The 15,483-nt window shown below is 50.3% G+C and overlaps 4 protein-coding genes across 4 annotated transcripts; 1 reads left to right on the top strand and 3 right to left on the bottom strand.

Annotated features, from left to right (window-relative positions):
- Positions 1-39: 39 nt before the first annotated feature.
- LOC100899510 (protein RRP5 homolog) lies at positions 40-3,958 on the bottom strand. The gene is made up of 5 exons (XM_029112059.1): positions 3,833-3,958; positions 3,591-3,703; positions 2,965-3,515; positions 2,470-2,877; positions 40-2,328 (listed from the first exon to the last, which is right to left on the bottom strand). The coding sequence occupies exons 1-5, from the start codon at positions 3,956-3,958 to the stop codon at positions 236-238; spliced, it is 3,291 nt and encodes a 1,096-aa protein (XP_028967892.1). The 3' UTR covers positions 40-235.
- A 1,782-nt stretch (positions 3,959-5,740) lies between these two features.
- On the bottom strand, positions 5,741-7,336 carry ATP6AP2 (ATPase H(+)-transporting accessory protein 2). Its single transcript, XM_003745376.2, has one exon. The coding sequence runs from the start codon at positions 7,205-7,207 to the stop codon at positions 6,239-6,241; it is 969 nt and encodes a 322-aa protein (XP_003745424.1). The 5' UTR covers positions 7,208-7,336; the 3' UTR covers positions 5,741-6,238.
- A 963-nt stretch (positions 7,337-8,299) lies between these two features.
- Positions 8,300-8,886, top strand: LOC100899369 (uncharacterized). Its single transcript, XM_003745404.2, has 2 exons — positions 8,300-8,539; positions 8,679-8,886. Exons 1-2 carry the CDS (start codon positions 8,315-8,317, stop codon positions 8,835-8,837), a joined length of 384 nt encoding a protein of 127 aa, XP_003745452.2. The 5' UTR covers positions 8,300-8,314; the 3' UTR covers positions 8,838-8,886.
- PpD3 (protein phosphatase D3) lies at positions 8,853-12,615 on the bottom strand. The gene is made up of 7 exons (XM_003745375.2): positions 12,072-12,615; positions 11,089-11,327; positions 10,643-10,978; positions 10,330-10,534; positions 9,875-10,105; positions 9,486-9,787; positions 8,853-9,372 (listed from the first exon to the last, which is right to left on the bottom strand). The coding sequence occupies exons 1-7, from the start codon at positions 12,136-12,138 to the stop codon at positions 9,319-9,321; spliced, it is 1,434 nt and encodes a 477-aa protein (XP_003745423.1). The 5' UTR covers positions 12,139-12,615; the 3' UTR covers positions 8,853-9,318.
- Between the last annotated feature and the right edge of the window lie 2,868 nt (positions 12,616-15,483).

Raw genomic sequence — 15,483 nt, 5'->3', positions numbered from 1 at the left:
GGGTACGACAAGAAAAAGCACTGTGTATTCAATCAAAGTTTTTTATCTAATCGATGGTCTGATCTCGTATGCGCTGCTTTTCGGGGCAGCTTACGAGCCCTTGAATCGACAATTTATGACGCTCTGTACAGAATTTATACAAAACTGCTGGGAGTCTTGCGCATGGGTCGACATCGCTTCCGAGACGTTCGGATCACGCAATCGAACCACGAGCCAGACTCTCTTTCTGACTCGATCAAGGTGGTGACTGCTCTTCCTCCTCATCAGAATCGGCCAGAACACTCTCCTCACTGTCGAAATCGTTGGAATTCATATCTTCATCATCGTCGTCGTCATCATCATCTTCTTCATCGGCTTCATTTTCCTCGGAACTGCCTTCCTCGTCATCGAGGCTCCCTGGCTGCCTCATGCGTATGGTGCCGTTCACTTCAGCGTCGCTCTCGTCTTGCGACTCAAGAAGGAACTCCTGTATCATGGCCTCGGCGGTTCTACGACCCGATTCTGGGCTACTTGAGACGAGGAAATCGTCGAACCTCGGTAATTGCTCTCCGAGCTCAGTTACGGTGTGGGTATCGATGGTCGACAGGCTATCACTTCGGCAGAATATTCCAATTCCGACGCTCCCGCTCACCATTTCGTAGATGCAGACCTTGATGAACTTCGGAAGATTAGTCGAGCCATTTTCCGAACACCAGTCACTCCGTCGAACATCGTTGGGATGGCTGCCGAGCGTCAAAAGAAGGAGACGACCGTCTTTAGCAATCGCCACAGCATAGTCTTCCAGTATATCGAGCAATAGGACCTCCATCTTGCTCTTAACATGAGTACTGGCCGTAGTTTTCTTGCTCTGACGGACAGCCTGTAGATACTTATAAACGACATCTCTATCGATTGTAACCACATAATCCCGTCGACCTTCGTTGAAACGGTAACCCAGGATGATCGCATTTGTAGGCTGTTCGTTGACGAGCTGACCTTCGGTAGTTAACGTCGAGTTTGCGATGGCTCGCTGTCCTCGATAATCGCAAAGGATTCCAACGTCTACTCTTTGCGGAGTGACTTTGATCACTCGTCCGATGTTGTCGTCAACGTCATACGAGAGTAGTTTCTTCAGGCTTTTCGAGAGGCTCTCGCTGTAGCAAGTGTCTGATCGAATGTTCACGGCGGACTTTCTACACGTCGCCGTGAACGGCTCTGACGCGGAGGTCAATTTGCAGATCAGCGTAGATCCCTCACTGACATTGACTTGATCCTTCGGAATGAAAGAATCACTTAAGTCCCTGATGAGTAGTCTGGCAGACAGGTTGTTCGGCAAGGATACCATCACCCCACGACCAGTGACTTTTTTAACCAATGCCGGTAGAATTGCGCCTTCCGTGATCTTCATCGCTTCGCTTCCACAACTCGCGAGCACTTGAGCGACGAGGGGTTTCATGCTGAAAATAGTTGTTCCTTCTGACGAGCCGAAGACTGCGAGTTCGTCGAGTCTATCACCGATGTTGATCCGTTCCAGTAACGACTTCGACAAATCGGGGAAGTCGCTCAGATGCTCCGCGGGGAGTGAGCTCTTCCCGAATCCCTCCACAACGATTTTCAGGCAGGTCCCCTCTTTATCGACTACGAGAGCCTCAAGATGGGTTTTCCCCTCGAAGATGTATCTCCGATCAGTTGAGATCCCGGCTCCCACGTCGTCGGTCTGGCCCGTCGATTCTTTGGAGTCTACGCAACGCAGAGACAGCGTCATCCGACTCGCCTCCGGCGTGACGTTCAGAACCTTCGCACTGAGAACCTGACCCTTTCGGAAAACTTCATCGGGTCGGCTCGCTGAATGGGGTAACTGTTCCTCGGGAACCCAACCGCGGACCTTGTTGTAGAATCCGAGAAGGAGGCCTCGCCTCTCCGTGAGCAGAACTATACCGTCGGAAATCTTACCGACGTTTCCTTCGTCGTATCGGTCGATGATTCCATGTTTACTTTTAATCAGCTGCTTGTTGCACGTGACGAAATATCGCGGCGGATAGTGTTTACCATTGATGTACCGGATTGCGACCTGCACCGGCTTTCCCGGGGGATACTTCTCAGCCACGTTGGACTTATTCAGGATGGGCGAAGCTTCCGTAAAGTCGCAGAACGCGATGGTTCCAGGGCATATCTCGAAAACGATACCGCAGTCGTTCGTGTACTTAACCTTGGCAGGCAAGATGCGTCCGACGTAGAGCTCATGTTCAGTATAGTAACATCCTTCGATTACAACGGAGTGCCTCAACGAGACGTAGAGTTCTCCTTCGAACAAGGACATACCAATGACGCGACAAGGAGCAATTTGACCTGAAGAGGAAGAATATACCGAAGTTCATACACTGGCAAGCAAGATTGGGTAGCTCGACGACTCCAAGCGTTCTTATGAGATACAATCGATGCACAGATCAAATATCTTCTCCATTGCATGAGTAACGCGCTGCCACCTACCCACGCTGAAGACATCGCTGGGGTCTGCAGCCTCATCGTCGGAGACATTGGGTTTGGCAGCGATCGCGCAAACTGTATGCCTCGAGTTCTTTATAGGTATATCGAGCTTGACGAATGACGACGTGACTTGAACGACAACCGCTTTCTTCACCAGCTGACCTAGGGAGAGTCCGTGGAATTCTTTGAAGGGGTCCGCAGGATGAACAGGAGGAATCCTCATCGAGCAATAAACCGTGTTCAGGATCGGATGCGTGTACATCAAGATGACCCGGACTTTGTCGTTGATGCTGACGGCCGCCCCTCGGAGACATTGTCGAGGTTCCACGCAAGCGGTCACAGAGCCATCGAACAGAGCGAGGCACACGCCATTTTCGTCGCTCTGGAGTACGGTCCCCTCTGCCACAAGTCCTGTGATGAATCAAGAGCGAAGTTGAAAATTTGACTTGAATATTTTCCGACCGATTCTGTGACCGCGCTCCGGAGCTCTCTACTCACCCGGTGTAACATTGTTGAGATTCCAATCGTTGTCTTTGGCAACTTCCTCAAAATGGTGAGGAACGAATTTGAGACGACCTCCATGACTCTTCGACACTCTAACCAGAAAAATCTGGCCAACGTACATGACCTCGGTGAAATTATCAGCGGAGACGAAAGCTGAAGCAAGTCCGTCGATGCCAAGCTCAATGCTGTAGCCGTAGTCTTCGACCGAAGCCACGGCCGCTTGGAGGATCATACCGTCCCGTAGAGTTTCACGGGTGATGCCTCCGTTCACATGGTTGCATAAGGCAGACAAATTGATGTTCCCGGAATTTTTACTCAGCACGACGACCTTGATGATGTGACCAACTTTGTACATCGCGTCGAGACGCATCAGTTTCTCGGGCTGTGCTTTTTGACCGAGTCCACGTCGTTTCACGGCTGACGATTCGGCTCTCCAACGTTGCACGAGATCGTTGTAAGGGTGTGAAAGCTGGTTCAGGGGAAGCTGAGCCACGCAGCCCGGAAGTGCGATCCTCAGACTGTTCTCCTGGACGTAGTGAACCGCACTGAAATGGGAGATCGCTGTGAATTTTTCTGTCTCCGATGATCGGATTTTGTTCGGCTCGATGAGCGACACTCACCCGAGAAGGACCATGCCCTCCTGGATACTCTTGTGGGTGAGAGGCTCGATGATAACATCTTCATTCTCCTGGAGTTCCTCGGCATTCGAGATGCTTTTGTTCTTCTTAGTTTTCTGCAAGGGTGCATCCCACAGTATTGAATTGCAGCAGATGGGGCAGTCGAGGAGGTACCGCTGCACATACAAGGCTGGCGTACCGTGAGCCACAAAATAGCTTCTCGAAAGCGATCAAGAGCGGCTCACCTTCTTTTTTGTGGAGCTTAGCACTTTGAACAAATCCTCAGTGTCTTTCCGTTTCGGCAATTTCTCCTGGCGGGTATCCGACGAAGCGATCTTCCCCCGAGGGAAGTATTGCTCTTCTCTCGACATCGGGCTGGAAGAGGAAACAGCAACCATAGTCTTCAGGCAGCTCGAACTTTCGAACTGCTTCACCTTGAGCGGCACAATAGACGCGATCGCAAGGAATATTGGGTGCTCTCTGAGGGTTCTCAGTCAGACACTCGATCCGAGTGTCCGCATCAGGACCAGAATTGCCCTCTGGGGCAAACAAAGATCTGTCGAGGGATATCTGGAAGTGTTTCCCTAGGTCCCCTTCTCGTGAGGGAGCGCAATGATTCCAAATGCGGAGGATTCAAAGACACCACAGATCCTGCCTAGCGGACAGGAGCGTTTTATCAGGAGTCCACTCATCGAACGACCTGCCAAACTTCGAAAAATCTCACTTTCACAGGTAGTGGCTGAATTTCATTGGTTCACGCTCCAAACAGCAGAGCGAGATGCGAATGTTACGAGGGAGCGGGTAAGTCGCACGTGCTCCGGTCCGTCGTTTAGTCGATTCGATCATTCGCCGCTAAAACAGCGGGGAGGCATAGCGAAAGGAGGCCGCTCGGGGGGGCGGGCCCGGGCCTAGACTCGAATCTGACACCAAGTCGTATGAGCTTGATACCTTCCTCAAAATGCTCCATCTTCTTTGGAGGAAGTCTTGCGCCTCGACGAAGAGAGATAGAGACTCATCTTTATCCTGTTGGGCAGCCGTCCCATGGCGTATCAGAATCGTGGTATTCCTGATCCGTGGAGACTTCGGGAATGCTTACTGCAGAAACCAAACTCCCACTCATTTCCTGCTCGATACCGCCTCAAATCACGTCGGACGTAATTCAGACCGGTTTTTCCGGGTCCTCGCTCATCTGCTACTAGCTAACCCGCACTAATCCAACTTATACTTTTACCCTTCTTCTAATCCGCGCTATGCTGAAAGCTTGCGTACTATTCTGTCACAATCACTTTCGACTTCTGCCATGTGAAACCCCGCTATTTTTCCCCTCGTGCATGATTGCCCTTCGAGGTTCATGATTCATCGTTGTGGTCGACGGGGTTGAGATCCGGGACGTCCATCCAATTACGCGAGAGTTGTGAAGTGAGAATCCAAGTGATCCCAGATTATGTTTTTAGACCGAATTATCTTCAAAATTCTATGAGGAACGGGCATCTATTGGGGGGGAGCTTCTATTATCGGGGTGCCCCTCATGATTCCACGCTGGGTTGTGCAATGACGGTGATTGGGAAGACGAGACTTCAGAAAGCTCGCTTTCTCTAGACTTCTGAAACTCGGAGTATGTTCTGGAACAGAGCTTCTCGGAATTCTGATTCGATTTCCCTCGAGGGGCTCATGTCAAAGCCGGGCTACTATTGGAGAGGGGTTGGAATATTGGAATATTCACGGTATCCGAGATACGCCTGAGTAGTTCCCGGCATCCGATTATCGACGGCAATACTCGTCTGGCGCTCTGTGCAGGAAAAATCTTCGATATTCCTGATAGAACGACGGTGCGACAATCGTTCCATGAAATGAGAGCAATGACAGTCGGACTTCCCGACTCTGGAACGGGTCTTGGAGCCTACAGAGAGCTACTCCCTCATCCTCTCCCATTGCTAAGTCAGCCAGCAACGCGAGAGGAGGATGTCTTGTGATATGGTGAAGCAGACACGTGATCCAGTCCCGTGCCGATGTCCAACCTTGGGAAATAGGGTTTTGGGGAAGTTCGAAGAAGAAGAAGTAGTAGACTCCCTTCGAGTAGGCCTCAAGGGCTGGCTTGAAGAGACCAATCGATTCTCACCTCTGCTGAGATGGCAACTTCAGGTCGAAACAGCGGGGGTATACTACTTCCGTGACTTTATTTTCGTTCTAGTGGAAACCCATAAAATCATTCTCATTCAATCAGGAGCAGAGGAACGCAGCAGAAATTATCACGTATACATCGGGAATCAGAGCAACAACTCCAGCACACCAGCACGATTTTCGTCGCTAAGCTTTTGCTCATGTTAACAGAACCCTTGTCGCGGCGGTTCGACGACAGGAAGGCTGTGTGTGCGTTTAAACTAAATAACCCCGCATTCAACAAACATCCCTCGTGATGATAATACAAGGGCAATACTCGTCAGGCTCGAGCATGCTTGGGGAGGAATCAGCACACTTTTTCCTCTCCTTCCCCACCAAGGGCCGAGAACAGTATCAATCGTCAACCATTCATAACGGTCGGTTGGAAACTAAAATTAGGGATCGGTAATAATCCTTCATCATCCGGCCATTCCGAAGTTGAGCGGACGCGCGGCGAGTTTTGCTTCCCACACCTCCTCCAAACGATATGTCTATTCCATCTTCATCCGCTGGGACGTCATCCTGTAGATGATCGAGTCTCGGCCGGGATCCATAAACCAGAGCCCAATCGAGGTCGCATAGACTCCAAGGGTGATGATCAACATAGTGAAGAGCGACATAGCGAAAACAGTGCTAAAATCCGAGTCGTATTCGTAAGCATTCCAAGCTACTCCAGACGCAGCCTTCTCTGCGGAAGGTTTAGCTTCGGCCTGACGTCTGCTCCGGGTTTTCCCTTCGACGGTCTCCTGGATGACCATGAAAAGAGATCTCGGATGACTTTCCAGTCTCCCGGTCGCCTTCCCCACGAGCTCACTTAGAAGCTGAGCGGCTCTAAGGGGTTTCTCGTGCTTCGTGCCGTAATCGGCGGCGAGTCGGCGGACCGAATTCAGATTGATCCAATACACGGTGGAAGGAACTTCATTCATGGGATACTTGGGAATTTCATCGATGATGTTGTTGAACATGGTGTACTCGAGCATGAAAGCCCGATCGGAATCGTTGCTTTGATCGAAATTCTCATCTCTCAGGGTTCCAATAGCTTCCTTCAGACGTTCCTGACTCTTGTCTCCCGCGACATCGATCGAGATCATTTTCGCGGCGGCATCTGGCCATCTGTTCGCGCTGCGCGTTGAAAACTCGTTGAATTCGTCGTCGAGGTTGTTATCGTTCTCCAGGTCGAAGTGGAGGTTCGAGTTCATGGTGAGCTCCGGGAAATTTTGAGGCATTTCGAAATTCGCGATGAGGAAAAATACTGGATGCCGAATTGGATTGTAGCTCCGGATACCTTTCCATGCATCGCTCGAGTGCACTGTGTATCCATTGAGAGCGGACAGAACATCGCCCACCTGTGATGCTTTGATTGAGTTCACACTATTGAACTTGATGTCATCTTGAACGACTGGAAAACGAACAGAGCTTGCGGCCACCAAAGGGAGTAGCGCAGTCAGGAACACTCTCATGGCTGACCCGAACCCGGAAACCTCTGAGCTGATCTTCTCGCAGGGGACTCCGGTATCACTACTCGTACAGTTCTCCAAAAAGAGCGTGACTGATGTGAGACCTGAGACCACCAGTGCGGATGGAGGTGGTCAGATGACTTGTAAGAGAGTCAGCACGGATGGTGACTCGAACACGTCAATCTCGAAACCACCCATATTTGGCGCGGATGTTTGAACTTGGATCAGTGGCAGGAGCGAGCCGCCGCGCGCCGGTGGAACCGTTTTGATCCCATTCGGGGAGTCATTCCCTGATCCGGTATCAATCGCACGGCGCGATGCACTGGGAATTCGACTCTATGACAGCGGGAGGAACTCGAGATTGTGGGACTTGTTCTCTACCCTGAGTGCAGGAATGCCACGTCCGATTCGCTTGGAGGCTTGGAGGTCTCGATCGTTCGAGATAATCACAGGGAGAAGCCGAATATACGCTGACACGGAGAACGGGACTAGCTAATCGAACGATACGATGACAGGACGAGACATTAAGGTATACGCAACCGAGCTCCAGCCCGGCTCGTCGGGGGAATCCAGAATTTCGATGATTATCACAACGAAATAACTTAAAGAGGTAGACAGGTGCTCTGGAAGTGGAAATTCGTCCATGATGTCGCTACCGCGCACGGTAGAAGTCAGTAGGGCCGCCCTTGAGTTTTCTTTTTTCCTCCAATCTTCCCCAAGCGCGATTCGCATGCCGGAAATGTCGCCAGCTCTACCGGGGAAATCGTAAGACCGGGAAATCTTTCTAGCTCCTCTCTCTATCGAGAAGCCTGATGCCTCAAGACACAGCGCCCTGTCTGCCCTAATTTTAGCACGCTTCCGGGAGGGGGGGGGTCGAATGGTCTTGTCCAAGTTCGAAATTGATAACGATCGAGGATACCGGACCTCTCTGACGGACGGAACGTAGTCGCATCACATGGGAGCTACAACTGAACTCATCCCCTTTGTTCACAGGTGATGGATCATTTCCGCGAAAACATCAATCTCGAACCTTAGCTCACGTGGCCCCAACGCTCTATATAAGGATAGCCGAGACGATAAAGAATCAAGGAGATCGCTCGGAGAAGGAAAATGACACGTCCGCTGTGTATCGCCCCCCTACTGCTTCTCCTCGTCATGTCATTAGCACCTTCCGATGCGAGCGATCACGACGCAGAAGAAACGGTGGAACACGAAGATCGTCCCGAGCTTCAGCAGTGCCGTGATTCCAATAAAGGGAAATGGTGCACATGTCGAAAGCTCCTGAAGTTTGTTGAGAAACGAATAGGTCAGGTGCTCGGCCTCTACATTCCCCAGGTGCGTCTCTGAGGAACAGTTTGATATCCGACATTCTCCTAAGGTGACTGTCGCGAGCGAACGGAGCGAAGAATATTGATTTGCTCTAGGTACCTACACTCCCGATCGATAGTATTTGATTCCTCCTCCGTATTTTCAGTGCGGTCGGTTCAAGCCGAAACTCTTCCAACCGAAACAGTGCAGCGGTGCGAAATGCTGGTGCGTCAACCACAAAAGCGGTCGAATTATTCGGGGTAGCCTCCGCGAGGACCATGAAATGAGAACCATCGTGTGCAATCCACTTCTCGATCAAAAATGAGAGCGCGCTCATACCAGATTGCAATCAACAGAGATTTATTGGAATTTTTCCATCAGATGAGAATCCCTTTCGCATATCCAATGTGAGACGATGGAGAATTTTTCATATGTCAGTCTCTTCATTTCGGTGTGAGATGATGCTTTCGAGGATGTGATTTCTGTCACGCTAAAGGGGAAAATTTTCACGCCGCCCCAGCACAATCCTCGCCGATCCGACACCAGAAATCAGATTTTTCAAAAATATCAGGTATTCTATCTAGCGACAAGGAATCCTCACAGTCTCTCCATTCAGATTCAGTCAGCAATCAATAGCCCATCGATGCCGTCTGTTTCCGTCTTTGTTCCCCTCATCGCAGTTATGTTGGCAAAATGTGTGTCTTTGAGCTCGGTCGCGAGCATTCCAACAACGCTCATTTAATGTACCTATTTCACTATTTCCTTTCCTAGATATAAGTGCCTCCGACCATCAATCGAACGGCGCTTCAAATGTTCACTAAGCTTGACGCGTAGGCCATGGGTCGGATATTCGGATGAGGCTGGAAATCAATGAATCGCCGATAAGACTCTACAGAAGGCTTCTGCTTGTCTCCTGCGTCCCGGGTAGAATATTCGGCGGTAAATTGTTTCCTTTTGCGAAATCAGAACCTACCACGGCTTCGTAGACTGTATACTTCGGTGTGAGGTCGCCGCCAGTGATGTTAATGAAGGCACCTTTATTGCCCATCTGATCGCAGTAATTGGGAGCCGAAAAGACGGTTATGCATTTACCGCCGTGGACCACTTCATAGCCCTGTAGCTTCACCTCATGTGATCTGACGACGTATTCCAAGTTGTTCTTCTGCAGGAACTTCTCCGTGACGTCGGGACCGAATTGGACACCGACTCCACGTTTCGATGGAGAACGACCCCGCATGCTCATCGGGTCCGACCAAAGCAGGTCACACATGATACCTTGAAAATCATTTGCCCTAATCAACTGAGTCCATTCATTCAATTTTCTCCGTCAGAACTATAGGATTGACCGCCGTCTCCACTTGCCGTTCTCCGGTGGCTCCCGGAAGCGATCCGTATTGCGTATATCTTCAAGGGTGACATCGTCCTCGGAGAAGAGTCCCCCGTGAGTGACGAAGATTTTTTTGTTGATGACGTGCGCGAGCGGGATGCAGCAGAAGACTTCGGTGAATAGCTGGGCCATGTGCTCGGTGTATTTGGACCGAACTTCCCCGTCGAAGCCGTACATTCTATTCATTGTGTGGCTCTCGTGATTACCTGCGGAAGATGAACCGAAGTTACCCACATGCATGCGTCAGACGCCTATCTCCGCACATTAATCACGGAATCCACACTCCACATCATTTGATCCACAAGCGCGGTCGAAACGAGAGAGCCTTTCTCTGCGGGCGTCGAAAGGAGCTCTATCATTTTCACCGCGAATGTATCTCTGCCCATAACTAGATCATCATCAGAAATTCTTCAGAGCATCTATTCCTTACCTCGCGACATGTAGAAATGGTTGGGGTAGAGCAACTTGAAACCGAAGAGAACGAGAATGCATTCTACGGAGAAAGAACCGCGGTCGACGAAGTCCCCATTGAAAAGATAGGGGTTGCTCTCTGAGGGCATTCCATTTAGCTTGAATATATTCAAGAGGTCATAAAACTGTCCGTGAATGTCGCCGCAGATTGTGAACTTCTGCCCCTGAAATATCAACGGGGGAGCTTGAACGGATCGTTCCGATCGATAGATTCAATTCCGATGCGTCTAACTTCCGCATAGTCTGAAAAAAGTTTTCCCAAGAGTACTCACATCGGGCACTTCGATATCGACAAGCGTCGGACACTTCTCGAAGATGGCTTTCGCTTCAAGAAGGATCTGATAGGCGTACTTGCGATGGAGTTTGCCGCATTTTGACAATTTGTCGATGAGCTGCTCCATGAACTCGGCGGTGATGCCTTTTTCATCGAGGCAAGGTCCGTCGTAATCGTCATCGATGCTCATAGAATCGAGATCCAAAGCATCAGCTACGCTTTTTTTCACATCGTCGACACGGATGGCGTTCTCGAAGGCTATCCGTTGCACTATTTTCTTGCACTCCAGGTAACGTTTCTTTGCATCTTGGTCATTCGGGCAGGCATTTGTTACCTGAGGATTTTAAGCATGTTTGATATGGGGTGTAGAGGTGTTCCACAGCGTGAAAGCCCATGAGCCGCCCTTTTTGCCATTATCTGTCAACATGTTCCCTCTTCACTTACGGCTTCGAAGTCTCTCAGCGCGAATTTAAACTTGCCAAGAGACATGTAGGCTTGCGCACGTCGGTAATAACCCTTGACATATTTCCGATCCAACAGTATCGCTTCCGTTGCATCTCGCAATGCGTAGCCGGAACATTCCAACTTCAAGTATGCAAAACTTCTGTTGCCGTACAGAATTGCACTCGGCTCCGCCTCAATCGCCTCACTGTACAGCTGTACGGCCTCCTCGTAGCGTTGCTCTGGAACGGAAGGTGACTCTATGAGTCTCGATATTCGCTCTCGAACAGATATTCCTCGGTACCGCCAACCCAGAATTCTCCGAGCTCACACCAGGAGCACGAGGATAAGATTCGGACCGAACTCGCATGCTGGTGACGACGTCTCTCAGCAGACACTGCGTTTGGAAATTAGGCACACGAACATTGTGGCTTTGCGGATCACAACAGGAGCTCAATATTTCCGTTTGTTTCAAACCTGGGGCAGTGTGAGTGGCTGCTCTTCGGGGACTGCGAGGAGACCCAGAAAAAATTTATCACCACTTCAAATTCAGAATCTTTCCCCATCGAATCCGAGTTCCTATTATCTGCGTCTGTACGTGAATCAAAGAGGATTCCCCACAACTCGTAACATGGACAGAACGCTTGGCCGCATCAATCGATCCCGGGCCTGTCCAGCCAAAGCGGAAGTCCCTCGGATTTTAAGAAAAACTCCGTTCATCGATTGGGTCGGAAATATGAATCCAGTCCGTTGAGGACACCAGAAACGAATGAATGTCGATTTCCGGATCGAGGACCCTCCAGGAAGAAATGCGCTCGAGGGGATTGAACATCCCCGCGCGGAGCGGCATGGCTCGAGTTCGTCGACGGATGAGCATGCGTCGGCGACTGAGTGCGAACTCGTTGGCGACCCGTTAGAAACGAATTAGAGCACGCCAGGATGAACCCCTCCCCCGCCCTACCATTAGGAATGGCGGAAGAACGTACCTTTGAACTTGGCATTGGCTTTTTCTTTCAGTTCGATTGCCTGGGACTCGCCGGCTTCTTCGGTCATCGTTGGTTCACAGACTGACTGAGTGAGTGTGTTTGTTTATGTTTTGAATCCGACTACACCGACGACACTGATCGACGGCGACCGACAACGGCAGCCGCGATTGAGCGAATACGATAGCGACGAACTCACTTCCTCGCGCACCAGAAAAACCGCCTTTTCGAACTCCAAACGGATCTCGGAGGTTGCTCTAAACGTCAAAGCTCAATCACACTGTTAAAAGGTTTTTCTTTCACAGAAAAGCGATAGCTGATCGGCCATGACTGGATTTAAATCACCAAGAACTTCGTTTACGGATCCCCACTGAATAGGCTGGATCCTTCTCCTGTCCCCGATCTCTCGAAGGCTCGGTACCATGTATGAATGATTTCGACCGTCGTCAGTGGGCGAGAATAAAGAGGGAGATCCGATCAGTCAGCAGATAGCGGCTTCGCCAGACTCGATAGACGACCGTATGTATACACATATATATCGGAACACCGCGGCGGCGGGGAGCGGGGGACGAGCAGAAAGCTAGCTAGTGAAAACAAAGGTGCAATAATAATAATAGCGGTGCGGCTAAGCGTCGGGTATATGGCCAGGGGCGGCAGGACGCCGTTCTCATCGGGGGCGGGACGCTTCGGCTCAAGCTTGAGCTCCTGAAAACACCCGGGGCGGCAAGGGGATTCCATGTGGACTTTCGCAGCGTGAAATTCGGGAGCGATATATAGCAGACGGGCCGGCGCAAGATCTCGGTGATGATCTCTACTCCCGACCCATGAGTCATGAGGGCTTCCCGCTTTCCGCGCGTTCAGGCTGGAATGACGGATGCTGGACGCGAAACGCGGAAGATCATTGGTTCATTTCGAGGATTTTGTGGATTTATTTTCATCCGCGGAGTTCACCACGAATATCTTGATACTCGGAGGGTGTCAAACTGTTGAATCTAGTTGCCTAATAAAATCTCAATTATCTAGGCTCGGAGCTTCTCCGTAGGGACTCATCATTCATCATTCCCCAGGAATAGTTCGTTTGCGCACATGGAATTTGAGATAGCGAAGGTGGTCCCACACCCATAATTCGTGATTGAGGCTGAGAGTTTTTGAAGTTTCACGGCACATGTAAGTCCTCTATGAAAGTCTATGAGGCCGAAAATGTCGTGAATCTCCGGAAAAAATGCCGTGAAAGGTTCCCAGCCCTGCTCAGGATATACTTCCAAGAGATCCGCACTTTGCACCGACAAGAGAAGGCAGTCAGTCAGTCAGTCAGACGGTCACACCATCTTTGTTTCATCCTGGCGGCGAGAATCGACGGGATCGGATATCCACGCGATAAGGATTTTACGTCGGTGAATGTACTGACAGCGTAGTCCCTCGCCGAATAACCCCTCCCACCGCCAGGCCCGCGAAGACCCTCGATTGTTTCCTCTCGAGCATCTGATCGAAATAACATTTTCTTCTTCAACCATTTATTAACTGTTGACCAGTTTATATACCTAATTTGAATATACAAGATTTACGTCCACCTTTCTTCGTGCATTGCTGAAGATGATACGTTCCGCCTATTTCCCCGATTAGGGAAATAACATTTTAAAAACCTGGTGCACTCGAACGCCACTCCGTAAAACCCTCTGATAACCCGGAAAGTCCGGCTCAGGAATCAGCGAATACAGGACAACCCTGCATATATGACGCATAAGCCATAAGCCCCGTCGGCTCTCCGCATTTGATTCTCAGCATTGACCTCCAGACCCTTCAAACAAATTATTATCACTGGAGTCTCGAACCGTTCAGCAGGAATCTCCAGGAACCCTTCGGCGTTGGCCGTCTGCTCATATTAAGCTCCCTTTGCGGCTGTCTACATATGTTCCTTATACTCCCCCCAATCGTACATCCTGCGGATGCACTGCGAGGAGCTAGCGGCCGGTAGGCACTCCAATATCCTGCTCGGAATAATCCTCGATAGTCGACTCAGTCTCGACGATGAGCATCACAAATCACAAGGTGCAATCTGAGGTCGTGTGGTCCCGGGTCCCGGATATATCGGTGTCGAAAAGCAAGAATCTATGCTGGACGCTGGGGCTATATGCGACAGGTACCGATATCATTATCGTCGGAGATGAAATATCCTCAATCGGGCATATTCAGATTACAAAAGATAACCACCAGCCAAATATCCTTATCGTCGAAGATTAAACTCAACATCGTAATTGTCGGAGAGATATCAGACTAATTTCAGACTTGAGAGAAAATAACGGCAATCGCCCCATTCTGATTCCTGATAGGAGCTGATACGCTCGAGTCCTTTCACGATATGATGCGCCCTCAATATCAACGAGCCTTACCTATCGGACGCGGCGTAAGAAAGCATATGTGACCATGAAAAACACACATACATATGTTTTCATATGTTTCGATGTGGACACCACACGATCCGGGCCGTCTTAACACGCGCATTCTAAACTTCAAACTCCAAACCAGTTTACCGTATTTATTCTAATTGAACGGTTTGCTCCGATGGAGCGGCACCCACACGGGAGTTTGAAAAATAGATCGGTGTGCTCCAGAAGCACGGCATGCCCCAATAGAACGGCAGGGGAAAATGACTCGAAGGAAGACGATCTAAATTATAAGATCAGGTGAAGATATCGAAGGCATGCAATACGATTCTTCAGGATGGGAATTGCGCTATTCGTTGCACCAAAGATGAGACATTCCTCAGACGCGTCAGAGGAACGTCTGAGGAGGAGGAGTATATCAAGAGGGCGTCCGACATCTACTTCGAAGTGACTCAAAGGGCCGGGATGAAGTTAGCGCTCGAAGTTGCCGAATTCCACGAAGGTTAGGATCCCACATTCTGCAGATCCAACGGGATGGCCGGTTCTGGTCTTGAGCACTTTCCCGCTTGCCTGAAGCGGAATCCCAGCTTATCGATTCGACTTCCCGATCGATGGTGGAGGACCTGTCGGCGGCCCCGCCAAGGGAATCCCGATTGGTAGGCTACGACGGGGCTAGCGGCACGACAGTAGCTGATGCAGATTAGGGGTGAGGTCTTTACCTCGCGATTGAATGCTTACGCGGCGCTCATACACTTGACGTTGTAGTCAGGAGGGACATTTCCGGTCGACCGTTCCCCAGAGGATCAATGTCGACGGGAGAGCTATACATCTCACACCGAGATGGGCGCTTCGGCCGAGAAATACATGAGGAGGTGGATCATCAGTGGTAGTGTCGAGATCTTGGGACTATCGGTATCGGGTCTTCTGCCGTTTGGATGCTGTTTTCGGGCCGAGGGCCTCACATAGACTGGAAGTTGTCAACGATAATCTACTAGCGCATGCGTTGAATATACCAAACTACTATACTTTAC

Source organism: Galendromus occidentalis, unplaced genomic scaffold (genome assembly GCF_000255335.2).
Source record: "Galendromus occidentalis unplaced genomic scaffold, Mocc_1.1 scf7180000077483, whole genome shotgun sequence".
NCBI classification, from domain to species: Eukaryota; Metazoa; Arthropoda; class Arachnida; order Mesostigmata; family Phytoseiidae; genus Galendromus; species Galendromus occidentalis.
This window is presented reverse-complemented; position numbering and strand designations above follow the sequence as displayed.